Source organism: Zingiber officinale, chromosome 2A (genome assembly GCF_018446385.1).
Source record: "Zingiber officinale cultivar Zhangliang chromosome 2A, Zo_v1.1, whole genome shotgun sequence".
Lineage (NCBI taxonomy): Eukaryota > Viridiplantae > Streptophyta > Magnoliopsida > Zingiberales > Zingiberaceae > Zingiber > Zingiber officinale.
This window is the reverse complement of record NC_055988.1, coordinates 14749352-14764321: the sequence shown is the minus strand read 5'-3', so window position 1 is coordinate 14764321 and position 14970 is coordinate 14749352. Positions and strand designations below refer to the sequence as shown.

Genomic DNA, 14970 nt, shown 5'->3' with positions numbered 1-14970 from the left:
TATTACCAGTGATATGAGCGGTGGCCCCAGAATCAAGAACCCAAGAATCCGAAGAATGAGATATGCCAGCAAAGGAAATACCAGCATGTGCAATGGTAGCAGTGGAATCAGAAGTCTGACGATTCTCAAACCATTTCAGAAAGTCAGTATAGGAAGGTGTTGGAGTCGAATCAGGTGTTTGGATTGGATTATGGAGACACTTTTTCTCCTGTTACCAAGATGTCTTCTATGCGTCTTTTCTTGTCTATTGCTGCAATTCACCATTGGCCCCTTCATCAATTAGACATAAAAAATGCATTCTTACATGGTGACCTGCTCGAGGAAGTCTACATGGAGCAACCTCCGTGTTTTGTCGCTCAGGGGGAGTCTTCTGGTCTTGTATGTCGCTTACGGAAATCTTTATATGGTCTCAAGCAGTCACCCAGAGCATGGTTCAGTAGATTTAGTACCGTAATTCAACAGTTTGACATGACTCGAAGCGAGGCCGATCATTCTGTCTTTTATCGCCACTCATCTACTGGTTGCATGATCATCTTGGGATTTCACAAGTAAAACAACATATTTTCAAACATTTCCAGACAAAGGATCTCGGCAAACTCAAATATTTCCTAGGAATAGAAGTGGCACAGTCTAAAGATGAGATCATTATATCCCAAAGGAAGTATGCAATGGATATTCTGGAAGAAACAGGAATGTTAAACTCAAAGACAATCGACAATCCCATGGATCCTAATGTCAAGCTCTTGCCAAATCAAGAGGAGCTTCTTTCAAATCCTAAACGGTACAGGCAATTAGTAGGGAAACTAAGCTACCTTACTGTCATTCGTCTGGATATCTCATTTGCAGTAAGTGTAGTAAGTCAGTTTCTCAACTCTCCGTGTAAAGAACATTGGGATGCCGTGACTCGCATTATTCGATATATCAGGGGTGCACCAGGAAAGGGTCTTCTATATAAAGACAAAGGACATACTCAAATTGTGGGATATTCTGATGCAGATTGGGTTGGATCTCCCTCTGATAGAAGATCTACTTCAGATTTTGTATATTTGTCGGAGGTAACCTTGTTTCTTGGAAAAGCAAAAAGCAGAATGTTGTGGCAAGATCCAGTGCAGAGGCAAAATATCGAGCTATGACTATAGCCAGTCAAGAACTTATATGGTTAAAACAATTGTTTCAGGAACTAAGGTTTGGAGAGGTTACACCAATGTCACTCATATGTGACAACCAGGCCGCTATGCATATTGCCTCAAATCCGGTCTTCCATGAGAGGACAAAGCATATTGAAGTTGACTATCACTTTGTCAGAGAGAAAGTCATATCTGGAGAAATATCTACTAGTTTTGCTCACATGATCAGTTAGCAGATATATTCACTAAGTCACTTAGAGGTCCCCGAGTTGACTACATATGTAACAAGCTTGGTGCATATGATCTATATTCTCCAGCTTGAGAGGGAGTGTTAGAATATGTATAGGGGTATTTTTGACTTTTGTTCTATATCTTCTTTTCTATATAAAGGCCTAACTCGTGGTTCTCAGGACACGAGATTTTAGGGTTTTACTTTGAACACCCCCTATATATTTATTTAGTTGGCAACCAAGTAAATCAATTTTTTCTTTAAGTTCCTCCCATGGGCATATTCCTTTTATTCTGCATGTCCAGCATTTATCATTGTATATACGATAAGAAATGGAAACTTTGTTCTTCTAATGTTCACAATGTACTGGGACATTGCATTTTTTATTTGCCTCTGATTATTAATGGCATCCTAATTGCTTTGATTCTCACGAGACCAAAACTTCAGCACATGTAATTAACAAATATTCAAATTAGTGCCCCAAAACTTCTTACGGATCTCCTTTTATGTGTCCCCACTATAGCAGCCTCCATGTATTCATATTAGTATTCTCTTTCCCGTTCTAGATTCCATCTTCAAGAGTTAATTTATTACTTTTATTTTGGTCAAATGCATGATTTAAAATCTAGTCGTACCGAGGTTTCAGTCCTGGACTAAAACGATACGGTTTCGGTATCGTATTATGTCGTGTTGATATAGTTTCGGTATTCTTTAAATATAAAATATATTAATTTAAAATAAAAGATATAAAAAATAAAAAATATTTTTTTTAATATATATATATATATATGAGGGTATAATTTTATTAGGTTTTAATTAAGCCTATTTAAATTATCCGAATGATAATTGGGAGTTGATTAAACTATTAACTAAGTTTTATTAAAGCCAAAGTTTAAACCTTCCTGTTCCGTGTAGACCCGACCCCGGGCCGAGTTCGGCCTGTAACTGGGTCAACGGGTCGATTGCTTGTTGACTCGATTCGCAGGGCCGAATCGGAATCGGCTCGGCAGGATGCTGGGCGGGTTCCGATTCCATAAGTCAAAAATTGGTGGACTGCCTGTTAACCGCCGGTTGATCCAATTTTTTTTTTCTAATATCTCATGCCTTGTGCGAAACCTCGAGCCTACTCTTTCACATGGACAGACTGGTGATGGATTAGTGGATGGTGGCAGTTTGATGTGTTTTCTTCTCCTCTTCAAGGTAGGTTCACCATCTTCTCATCTTCTCTATTTCTCTATCTACTTTTTGCATTGCTGTTTTCTATTTAAAGTATATAAGAAGTTCTATAAGATTTAGTTATCTAAAAGCATATATAAGAGGCTCACTAAAGATCGACCATTTTATAAATAAAATTTATCCTGCCCTTGTTCTCTCTAACTTCTTTCTCCAGTCACTTGATCATTTGATTGAGCAATGTGATTTTAACAATATAAGTGTTTAGATTCCTCTTGTTTAATTTGCCTAGGAGTGTTGTCATTTCTCTATGTGAATATAAAAATTGTGTCTCTTATTGAGGTTGTGTCATATTCGTGATAGTATTTGTAATTTGGAATATGACATTTCCACTGTTTTCTTCCAGCTGTTTATGTTCGTTAATCAGTTTATTGTTTTTTCCTATATCAGAACAACTATCTATCCATCATGCTGGATGGCATTCTGAAGAGATCTCATCAGGATAAGGTTGATGAAATTGAGCTGGACATTCTTCAGTCTATTCTTGTCAAAATTATCAATCACCTTGATAGATTGGAAGACATGCTTGCTTTGGTAATCTATCCACCTGAAACTTGTTTTTTTTTTTCTATTTTACTTCCTTTTTCTAGTCCTAGGAGTTATGAACTATTGAACTCCCTTTTGTTTGGTTATTACCTTATTTCTATTGGATTTGGTGATTGTCTGGTTGTCTTGAATCAATCCTTGCGTTCTCAATTGGTTATAGATTAGCTAGTGATGTAGATGGTTATTCAAGAACAGTGATTTTCTAATTTTATAGTCTTTTGTTATCTTTGTCCAATTTGGATTAGGGGCTATAGAATTTCTTAAGTCTTTGTCTTTTCCAATTCTTGTTGCAGAATTTGCTTAGTTTTGCTTCTTAGTCTTTGTTGTAATACTAACACTTACCTGGGGTCAACTCCTCTATTTTTACATATGAAGGAACATTTCATGACAATTCTTGATCGTTTATATGGAAATTGGCGCAATAGTGTGTATGTGAATATACTTCATAAAGGTATTAGGTGAGTCATCCTTATTTACTCTTTTTTGCTGATCTGTTTTCTACTTGAAAAGTTTCAAGATTATGTTTTTGGGTGCAATTTCCTACGGGTGATTCTTCGGATATCTCCCTAACAGATACCTTACCTATCTTCAAAAAGAGTGGAAATTGTCTAACACATTCCTAGTGTCATTTCCTTCTATTCCACCCTACTCTAGATACACTATATCTTTGTTCTGCTATCTGATCAAATCAGCATCAATGGAACATATATGCTAATGCAACCTAGGGATGCAACTGGGCTTGATTGGTCTAGTCAAATTTTTTGATTCTTTGGGAAAACTTGACCTGACCTGAGAGTTGATTCCTGTTATGGACTTAAAAAACTTGAACCCATACCCACATGTTTAGGAAAAAACTTGAACCAAGAAAATAGTTTGGTTTGTTCCGCATTAATCAGTTTTTTAAAATTATTTTTTGGGGGTTTTAAATATATTAACATATACTATAGAGATAAATATATGTGATTACAAACATACATATAAATCTGGATCCCAATCCTGAATAGTGAAGACCACAAATTTTAAAGCCAGACCAGTAACTTGAAAAACTAAAGAAATAGGATTAGTGTGGGTTGATTTTCCATTTCTATTGCAAATGTTAGGATTTGTCCCTTCCTCAATTTAGTTCCTTAAACGGTAGGTATGACATTCACTCCACCTTCTAGCATTTTGATTTGTCAAACTACCCTCTTCTTTAGCATCTATAACTGTATGCATTTTATTCTCCATTCCAAGAACGATATTAAAACATTTTATTATTTTTAGAAAAAGGATGGGGCTGGGGGTGGAGGGATTGAGTTTATAAGATACAGGGACATTTTAAAAATATTAAAACTACATGGTACATTTTGCAGAAGCGGTTAATGTGAGGAAAATGACATTTTCCTAATATTCAAATATCTATAATGCGTTAATTAAAAAAATTCCATAATTCAATCTGATAAGTGTAAATGAAAATGAAACTATTTAAATGTGGATATTAATAGTCTGATAGAATTGTACATATTTTTGTCTACTATATTTTGATATGCTCGGTCTCTGTTAGACAGGGATATGTATTCACGTATTCAAACACACCGGATTATTAAGTAGGAACTTGGGGATCAAGGAATCTGACATGGTGTCCCTTAATATACCAGAGTTTGAGTAACAAAAATCTGAGTGTTTTTGTAGATAGATCTTTCCTAAAAAGTTATATGTAATAAAGTCCTTCGAAAGCATATTTGGAAGATTACTTATCAAAAGCTATAGTGTTTGAAAAGTGTACTTTAGCTCAGAAACTTTTTTTGGGTGCATTTTAAAATGCCTATGCGAAGCCAAAATACTCCAATTCCATTTGTAAATACAAAACTGTCGTTCTAGCTATCATATTATAAATTATTTTTGACACTTTTGTTCAATATTTTTTTGCCTTGTGGTGGAAACCTTGGCATAATTTTCCATTTTGTCAATAATTTGATTATATCATTGGTAGAAGAAAAATTGAGAAAGAAGCTCCTAAAGTGTGATTACATGTCGAAGGAGAAAACCATCCATGACTTTGCTGATGCAAGAGGATCTAGACAAATCATTAGAAACAATAAAAGAATATTTAAATTGTCGTGGTTCAGTTAAAGGATGTCTTACATATAGCCTGATGCCGGAAAGCAAATTCTGTGGATAGATAGAACATTTCCTTGCTGCTTCTTGTTATGGCTATTCTCTTATCAATTAAAGGTGTTTCATTTTTTATTAATTAGTGATTATTTGTTGCAGAGCTGGTTGTATTGATAATCCTTGCACAATACAATTTCTTTTTGAAGTATCTCAAGTCCTTCATGAGAGCATTGATATCTCAAATATGAATGATGAGAATAAGCAAAAAGCAGATCTGATATCTAAATTTGTTGGCATGGTAAATATATCTGATTTGACTTTAATGATCCCTGCAGATAAAACTGCTAGCTCTTGCACAGTTTGTTGCTTTCTTTGTTGTTTACTACAAAGATTGAATCAACTGTTCCTAGTGCAATTTATTGTTTCCTGAAACTGGCCAGTAATGAGTTTCCTTCGAATTTATAGGTCAATTTCGGAGCTGATTTAGAACGTCATTTGTCATTTCTATGTGATTCTCGTGCAGCATTTGGAAATATTGAGGAAGTTAAGGTTAGTCTGTATGCCATGGGTGATATTAATTCTATATTTCATTTCTCAGTTCTCGCTCGATATATGCTTCTCTGCTAAACTACTTTTTCTTATTCTAAATCTTAAGATCAAAAAATTGTTGTAGATAAATAAATTATGTTCTAGCAACTGTTAGCAGCTCCTACTAACTTTTTGCTAGTAATTTCTCTTCATTTAAAATCCCTATGAAAACAGGCACCGTTAAAAACTTTGAAAGACATTAAGAAGGAACCTTGACTTTGTTTAGTTCCCAATACCAACTTTTCAAATTTGATTGTTATGCAAAAATGAATAGCATGTAATATTTCTAGATATTTATGTTTACCCTGACATGTTCACAGTGAAATCATACACAATGTTGTTAATTTGTCCAAAAAAAAATCTAATTTGAAATATAAAAACTTAAATAGGATAGACTTTAGTATCTACTTTAGTATCTAACATTGGTGATAGTTTTTCTTATATCCTAACTTTTGTAATATCGAAAAAGACGGGGAGATTATGTAAGGAGGTAATACGAAATCTATAATTGATGAGATAGGGTTTGCGTTTTTTTTTTCTCTTTTTATTTTTTTTTCAAGCACTAGCTATGGTTCACATGTCACTTTAATTAAATTTTTATCTAGACAAGAATATTTTTAAAAATAAATTCTATTTTCAAATTTAAATGTGATTTATCAAAAAAAAATTCTTAAATATGGAAAATTTCAAATTTGATTTAATCGAGTCCAAATCAAGTTTTATTGATTTAATTTTTTAAAAATTCATAATTGTCAAATTAGTAAATTTAATTATAAAATTTAAAATCTATTTTAACCCTAAAATATAATCTTTTTGGTGTCAAATTTAAAAAAAAATAAATTTCTTTAGTTTTTTTGTCCACTTTAATAATTATAATTATATAGAACAAACAAAGCCAAAGAAAAATTAAATGATAGAATTTTAATTTATTTCACTACATCCAGTAGTTTTCATTAGGGTTTTATGATGCCAAATATCAAAAAATGTTATTTAATACTTTAAGTTTTTATCAAATGCTAATAAATAATTTTAACACAATTTCATAAAGTCATAAAAATATTTGTTCATTTTACAGGAAATTATATAAGATGAAGTTTAAATCTGAAATTGTTGCAGTTGTACAAAATTTGAAATCAAAGGATGCTCAAGTATATGGAGGACTAGAATTTTTTTTTTCCTCATTAGTCATTCCAACATTTTATTGCTAAAGTTGAATAAATTACAAGTGGAAAATTATTATAAAATGAAAGAAGTATACAGTTTGCAAATAACTAATAAAAATTAAAGCTAAATAGTTACAAACATTTTTTAATTCTAAAAATTAAGGTAATCAAATTAATTGATAAAAAATAAATAGGAACTGAACATGTATAAATAATCTAATTAATTATTAAACAAACAATTAATTAAAGTAAAAAAGTTAATTAAAGAATTACAACTTATGAGTAAAATTAATTATGTTATTATTACTAATTCAATTAACCAAGTATTCAAATTGTACTGGCATGACACGATATAGCAACGACATCATATCGTTCTAGATATTGAAACTTCACATGGCTTGGGATTTCTTGCTTGGAACATTATCTACAATTGGAGTATCCATGCATTTGACTGTTAATCTGCATTTTGTGTATTCAACATTAAGGTTATTAGTTTTTCTCCTCTAGTTATGTTCCTAATTTCCTTTGGTAGTTTCTTTTATAGAGTATTCTTGTTCACTCAAGCAACAATCTGGGAATCAAATTTTTTCGAGACAAACCAAAGTTTCTTAGTTTTCTAAAGTCCTGCCTGGCTTTCAATGATGTTACACTCCCATCAGTTTCTGACAGAATTAGGCGGATGAATCTTTATCTGGAGTCTGCTGAGGTGACTACTTGGACAAATACCATGTTGATTGTAGGCTTCACAAATACTAATTGACTTATCTTCCTTTTGTTTGTTTTGCAGATTGCATTGTTTGGGGGCCTCATATCACATTCAGAAGGATTTATTATTTCGGTTATCAGTTGCTTACAATGCTTGGATATGGCAGAAGGTTTAGATGCTGATATTTTACTTTTTCTTTAGCATTCGTTTCCTACTATATCAGAGCTCTTTAGACTCTGTTTCTCCAATTACTCTAAACAAAGAAACCCTTTACATTTCCTTTAAGTGGTGGAAATTAATCAACATTTATAAAGTTGTGAAGATACTGAAATACAAGTGTAATTGCAAAAACCACATGGAACTTGCTTCAATAGAGATGGAGGTGAGAATTCAAATAGCTGTGGAAGTAATTTAACAAGAATATAACCAATCCACAAGGGAATCTTCTTTATCTCATTGTGAACTGAAAAATCTTTTATTGCATCTTGAGGACAGTTCCTTTTCTTTCTAGTAATGAAAAAGCATATGAAGTTGAATAATAGAAGCTGTTAATTAACTGTAACTAATCCTTTTTACAAGGATGAAACTTGTTTCTTCTAATTTTGGTGTTGAGTTTATGTTAAGGAGCATCCCACGCCACATGAGGTGACAGAAGATAATTTCCTGTAGAAATTCCTCTAGAATTAATGAATCCTAAAAAATTATCATACATTTGGAGATACTTTAGTGCTCGATGTTGTTGTTTTTTTTTTTTTTTTTATTTACTTTTAAAATCAACTGTGCTACTTGTGCTAATGTCCCGCCATTTTGCTCTATCTTTTCTTTCCATCTTCCATGCTTCTTTTAACCAACTTAACGTATATATTGGTCTGAAGGTTCTGGCATCCCAATTGATGAAGATCAAATATGTTCCTTGACATGCAAAGTATGCAGTTTCTTACTTATCTTACCAGGTATTTCTTCTCTTTTCCTTGCCTCCTCATTATTAAATCTGTAAGATCACAATTAGTAAGAGTTCGTGAATAAGCTTGGTGATCGGCTTGGTAAGAGTTTGCTTATGTTCGTTCAATATACATAAGATTAATTAAATAAACAAGCTTGAAGAGCTCGTTAAACTAAACAAACAAGCTTACACATATATGTTCAGCTCGTTAACGTTCGTGAACAACGTTTGTGAATAATGTTCACGAATCATATTCATTAACAAAACTATTTTCAATATGCTAAATAAATAATAAAATAAAATAAAACAAACAAATAAGTTTAAATTATCAAGCTCAATAACCAATCAAACAACTAAAGTTTTCAAATAATCAAACAAGCTTGAATTAAGAGTTCGATAACATCTAAGCAAACTAAGCTCAAGCCAAGCTCGAACCAAACTCAAGCTAAGCTTGAATTGAGAGCTCGATAACATTTAAATAAGTCAAGCTCAAGCCAAGCTTCAAACAAGCTCAAGCTCATAAAAAATAAACTAAGCCAAGCTTGAACAATCATTTCAAAAGCTTGGTTCATTTCGGCTCGGCTCGGCTCGGCCTTATCAAACAAGCTTGAATACCCCAAAGCTCGGCTCGGCTCGGCTCGTTTACTGCCCTAATCACAATTACGTTGGTATTTCAAGATTCATGGAAGGAATTACTGATTAAAAGGTTTTGTACTGTATGAAATGCTTAGCTTCAATAATTCATTGAAATCCATGCTGAAATCTATGGCAATTGAAATTTGTTGAAGTCCTGGCAATGAACGTGTGAATTTCATTTCCATAGTTGTTATTGCCAGACATAGCACCGGTATGTCTGGTGCCAGACATAGCACCGGTATATCGTTCTGGCTAAGAATCAAAAGGCCAGGATTGGAGTGATATTCCATACCTTAAGATAAACTATTGTTTACTCATGGCATTGAATGAACAATGAGAAGGATCTTTTAAATTGCATTTGCATGGAAAAAATATTTTGCCAACAAAGTCATGTATGCTTCCTCATAGTAGCTGTCTTGCAAAAATTAATGGTGATAAGCTATGTTTTTTTACTCGCTTTTATACAAATAGGTTTAATAGCTTGATCCAATTATATCTTACCAATAATACTTCTATAGGTACTCATGAAGTCTCATACACAAAATTGTTAACAATGATAAATGACTTTAGAAATTAGGCTACGTTTGGTTGGGTGTAATGTAATGTAGCTTGTAATGTAATCAAATTTGTAATGTAATGTAATGTAATCTTGATTACATTACTACGTTTGGTAATGTAATGTATGTAATCTTTGATTACAAGGGTGATTACATTTTTTTGTTTGGTGTCTATTATTTTTTATAATCAATGTAATTCGTAATATTATAAAATGACAAAAATATCCTGCGATCTCTATCGATGGCCACCGCACCTTTGCCGGAGCTTGCGGCAACTAGTGGCCGCCGCCGTTGGCCTCCTCCGCTGGCCGCCGCCGTTGGCCTCCTCCGCTGGCCGTCGCCGTTGGCCTCCTCCGCCGGCCGCCGCCGTCGGCAACCGCTGACCGTCGCCGGCCGACAACCGACGACAACAACAACCGTCGACGGTGACGGCCGAAGGTGGCCGGCGACGGCGGGCGGCAGTGGTCGGCGGTGGTCGCGGGTGGCAGCGACGGCCGGCGGTGGTCACCGGCGACGGCCGGCGGTGGTCGCCGGCGACGCCGGTGGTGGTCGCCGGCGACGGCCGACGGTGGTCTCCGGCGACGGCCGACGGTGGTCTCCGGCGACGGCCGACGGTGGTCTCCGACAACGACCGTCGGTGGTAGCCGATGACACCCGTCGATGGTCGTCGGCGACGACCGGCGGCGAGCGACGGTCGTCGGTGGCGGCAGCCGCAGTGGACTAGGGGTATATTCGACATTTAAATTTTGGTTAAACGGTGACATCGTAATGTAATCGGATTACATAGTATTTGTTTTGTAATCCAGATTACAAAACTTCACTACCTTTTGTAATCCAGATTACATTACATTACAAGTTTAAAATTAAACCAAACAAAATAATCAACCTTGTAATGTAATCCTGATTACATTACAAGGAAGATTACACCCTACCAAACGTAGTCTTAGTGTTAATTACAAAGTTGAGAACTTGATATCCTATTGTTGTGTCAAATACGATCATGTGATGTGGGAATATTGACCCACTAAAAAGCACCCATTGAACTTCCACAAACTAATGTTAATTTGATTATCCTGTAGAGAGAGCTAAATAAGTTGTGGGGTATCAATGACAAACAAATATAGGCTGACTGAGGTCCCATGAAACTTTATGATTGCACCCAAATAAATTCAACGCTTGTGAAAGTAGACCTAAAGTGTTGCAAGAATAGGTTGAAGCTCAAGGGGACAGTTGGAATCACATAGCATGAATTACAATTTAATGTTGTGAAGATTGTAATATTGTATAGTATGAACTGGAACCATAATGTATGGATTAAAATCCCAAGGGTCATATAACTGTTATATTAGTTACAATGTGACATAGGATATATTTTATTATTGTTATATATTTATTGATTTTTAAGATGTGTTTTTGCAACGTTATATTGATATTAATGATATGTATAATTGTGTGTGTTTATTATTGCTTAAGAATTTATAATTATAAACTTGAGTGTGTAATTATATTTATAATGATTTTTTAATGTTCATTGCTTAGGCCCCAACCCTCTATCACCAAAAGCCAGTTTTTAATACTCAGATATTCACCGAAGAATAGCTTATGTTTTTTTGAACATTGAGACCTATTATTAGCTCCATATTGTCGAGAAGTCATATGCAGATGGTAAGTGCTGAACTACACCAGCTAAATTTTTCTTTCTTGTCTGTAGTTGGAGATGTGAGATAGTGCTCTTCTCTAAAGGGCTAACAACAGTTGGAATGCTCCTGAACCATTGAGTTTGATATCAGTTCTGATTGTACTATTGGGTTTAGGGTTGGTAGGTAGAATGTCATCATGGATGAGAAGACGATGAGCAGAAATATCATGTTTTTAGGTTGTATGCAAACTATTTGGGGTCTTTGCTGAGGAGGAGAACAAAAAAAAGGAAAAGCTGGGATTTACTCAAGAAGCAGGGGTTGGTCTGTATTGCATGTCTTCCACACATCACATGAATCCATTGGAATCAGTCTACCACATTACGTGCAAGATGAGGAGAAATTGGCTTTCCCCAGGGGAGGGTGAATCAAGTAGACTTGGTCTTCAATGAGCGAAATGTAAGAGGGATTCAATCAAGGAGATACTCTGGTCTTCAGCAAGAATTGGAGGGGGGAGGGCTCTTCAAGACTTGGCAATGAAATTGGGAAAGCACAAAGAGAAAACACATACACTCAGGAGGGAATGGATTGGAAAGGTAAGGAAGGTAGCGGTAACATAAGATGTGATGGATGAGATAGACTCAGAACCAAGTTTGTTGGATTTCTTAGTGGCAAGTAGCATACCATTGACAACTGCCCTACCAAGTATTCACATCCCTATTTATGTTAGCATTATATTCCTATCCTTGAACGGAAGCCTTGGCACAACAGTAAAGTTGTTACCATGTGACCAAAAGGTCATGGGTTCGAATCCTGAAAATAGCCTCTTGCAAAAAGCAGGGTAAGGATGCGTACAATGAATCCTTCCCTGAGACCTCGCATGGCGGGAGCTTCGTGCACCGGACTGCCCTTTTTTATTATATTCCTGCCCTAGTAAACAGACACATCATTGCAATTTCAGCATTCATGTCTGATGTTATCGTTCAACACACTCAGTGGCTGTCTATTCACTACTTGTCAATTAACTTGTGTAATTGGAAGAGTTGGGTCAGTTAACGTGTGAGGTGCAAGAGGTAAACAAAAACAAAAGAAATTGTTAGTCAATATAATAACGAACAAATTTATTAGTTTGAATATAATTACTGGCATAGCCTTGCATAGATCTCAATGGAGGATAAATCTCATATCTGTAGACCCCAAACACTTAGGACAAACAGGATCATGAGTAACCAATTTGAAAGGGGTAAAAAGTATATTGACAATGGAAATCTGAATAACAGTTTAGGTTAAGATGTCATATATGTTTAACCTTGAAAAAGAAATTGAATTTGTTCATTTTTTTATCGTTTAATGTTCCTTAGTTTATGCAGGCAACCATGAAGATAGGTCGATGTATTTGGTACAAGATGTTATTACAACTTTCAGATGTCAATCTTTGTAAGTCTTTTATAATTCTGACTTCTTTTTTATTTTACAATATGCTCAATTTGATTTCTTATCATGTGAACCACTTTAGGGTGTCACCAAGAACTAAAGTTCAGATATTTTGTGCAATTATATCCCTATCAGCAAGTTTATCTCAAAAGGAGCTTCTGTACTATGCAATAAACACTGAGGTATTTCCACTTCATCGATTTTGATTATGAAAATCTGCTTTGGAATATATACAAAGGTTTTGTTTTATCTGTGAATTATGATGCTTTGTCGTTTGCAGTGTTATAAAATGCATTTTGTCGCAATTCCCAGGGGCTAGGGTTTCTTTTTCTATCTCTACAAGAAATAATTTCAACAATGTTTTGTTGTCCCTATCCCAAAAAGAAGTGTTTTGTTGTTAAAACAAGCATTCGAGTGTCTGTTTGTAAAGTGCTGGAACATTAGGTGCAGAATACTTGAGCCCTTAAATACAAGGATCAACATTAACAAATTTTTTTTGCTTACGAGGTTCTCTTCATTTTTACATTCCTAAGATTATTTACAGAATATCATGGCCAATTAGCCAATAGATCCTGTAGCTTTGCACTCACTGAGGATAGAATAGCATATCTAATGTTTGACCAGATGGCATTCTTCTTTCAGAGCTTCTTAACAATGATTCATTTTATTGAGTAGAAGAAATCAATAAGTTAATTTGAAATGCATTCTCGGTGACTTGTTGACTGTGATGATACCAAAACAAAGATGAATGGAAGAAAAAGAATCATGCGACTCTTGTAGTTTTTACCTCATCTTAAAGTTAATTGGCCAACCACATTTTAAAAACTTGCAGTTATGAAAAGGATCAATTCATATTTGTATCCTTAATAATACCAGTTCCCTTTCATGCATGGATGAGTTTATTTCAGTTGATTAGTTAAAATTTAACACGTAAATTGCTGCGGTAATATTTTTTGACATAGGCAAGATTTGAAACTTGGATCTCCTTTGTCAGTACCAAGTTGATTGCATGGATTAAAGTGCTAAGCTGTGCTGGCTAGCACCATTGTTGTTTTGCCCGTTGATCAACACATGAAATGATTTAAATACCAACACTGGAGCTTCACCAGTTGACCGTTCACCTTGCTTAAATGATTGCACATGATATTCTCGAGTGACAATGACATGCTTATCAGAAATAGAGAAACAATAAGGAGAGAGACTAGGGGAGAGATTGAGTGCAAGAGAAGGGTTGCTGGAGAAGAGGAGTGAAGGGAATCAGGTTTATTGGTGGATGACGCATGCGACAAATGACGAGTAAAGTAAAGGAAAGAGAAGTGAGGAGAGTATGCAAAGAGAAAGGGAGGAGAATATAAATAAATCCTAACCTTTCAAAAGTTCCACTAATCTAATTACTCGATTGAACCTTCACTCACTATCCTATATATAAATTTGGTTCAATCTTAAGGTAGCCAAGATAACCAAATTGAGCCAATCTGAACCCACTTGATCCTAATCAGCATGTCGCTCCACCAATAGCAGACCGATTTTCACTCGACCTTAAAACCTAAAATATTAGTTTAGTTCAACTTAATTAGTCATCTAAAATTTTAAAAACTATTTAAAGTTGCAACTAATTCAAATAGGATAAAATTTGATATATGACTTCTTCATGTTCTAACTTTTGTGATTTTAGGAGTGCGGGTAAGCAATGAGAAAACTAGAGTTCAACAAGATCATATTGAGCTTCTTTTCGTCCACGTCTTTTCTTAGCTTTGTTCTGGATGTTGAGAAGTAGCTAGGGTTTAGCAGGACACTTGATTAAATGAAATTTTATTTAATTAAGTGGAGAAAATAATTGATTTATTCTTCTTTCACTTTTATAATTAATTTTATTAGAATATCATTGAAAATACATGATGATTGTAATAGGTGTGATTTTTTTTTTTTGGAAAAAACCTCTATTTAGTTCAATTTGAAGGTATAAAAAAAATTTAAATTCGAATTTAATTTTATCAGAAAAATCTTGAATTCAAAATTTTCAAAATTGATTGAGTTGAGTCCAAGTCAGGGTTTTTATTTTTCATTTTTTATAGAT

At 34.6% G+C, this 14970-nt stretch overlaps 1 protein-coding gene across 5 annotated transcripts in view; it reads left to right on the top strand.

Annotated features, from left to right (window-relative positions):
* Positions 1–14970, top strand: part of LOC122040786 (VPS35 endosomal protein-sorting factor-like) — a 37747-nt gene that overhangs the window by 20022 nt on the left and 2755 nt on the right. For 4 of the 5 annotated variants that reach the window (XM_042600218.1, XM_042600220.1, XM_042600223.1 and 1 more), the window contains 9 exons: positions 2980–3123; positions 3511–3593; positions 5389–5527; positions 5695–5778; positions 7525–7686; positions 7768–7855; positions 8562–8639; positions 12821–12896; positions 12976–13075. In XM_042600218.1, coding sequence (XP_042456152.1) covers positions 2980–3123; positions 3511–3593; positions 5389–5527; positions 5695–5778; positions 7525–7686; positions 7768–7855; positions 8562–8639; positions 12821–12896; positions 12976–13075 — 954 coding nt within the window. The remainder of the gene's footprint in view (positions 1–2979; positions 3124–3510; positions 3594–5388; positions 5528–5694; positions 5779–7524; positions 7687–7767; positions 7856–8561; positions 8640–12820; positions 12897–12975; positions 13076–14970) is intronic. The other variant, XM_042600219.1, reaches the window with a different exon arrangement.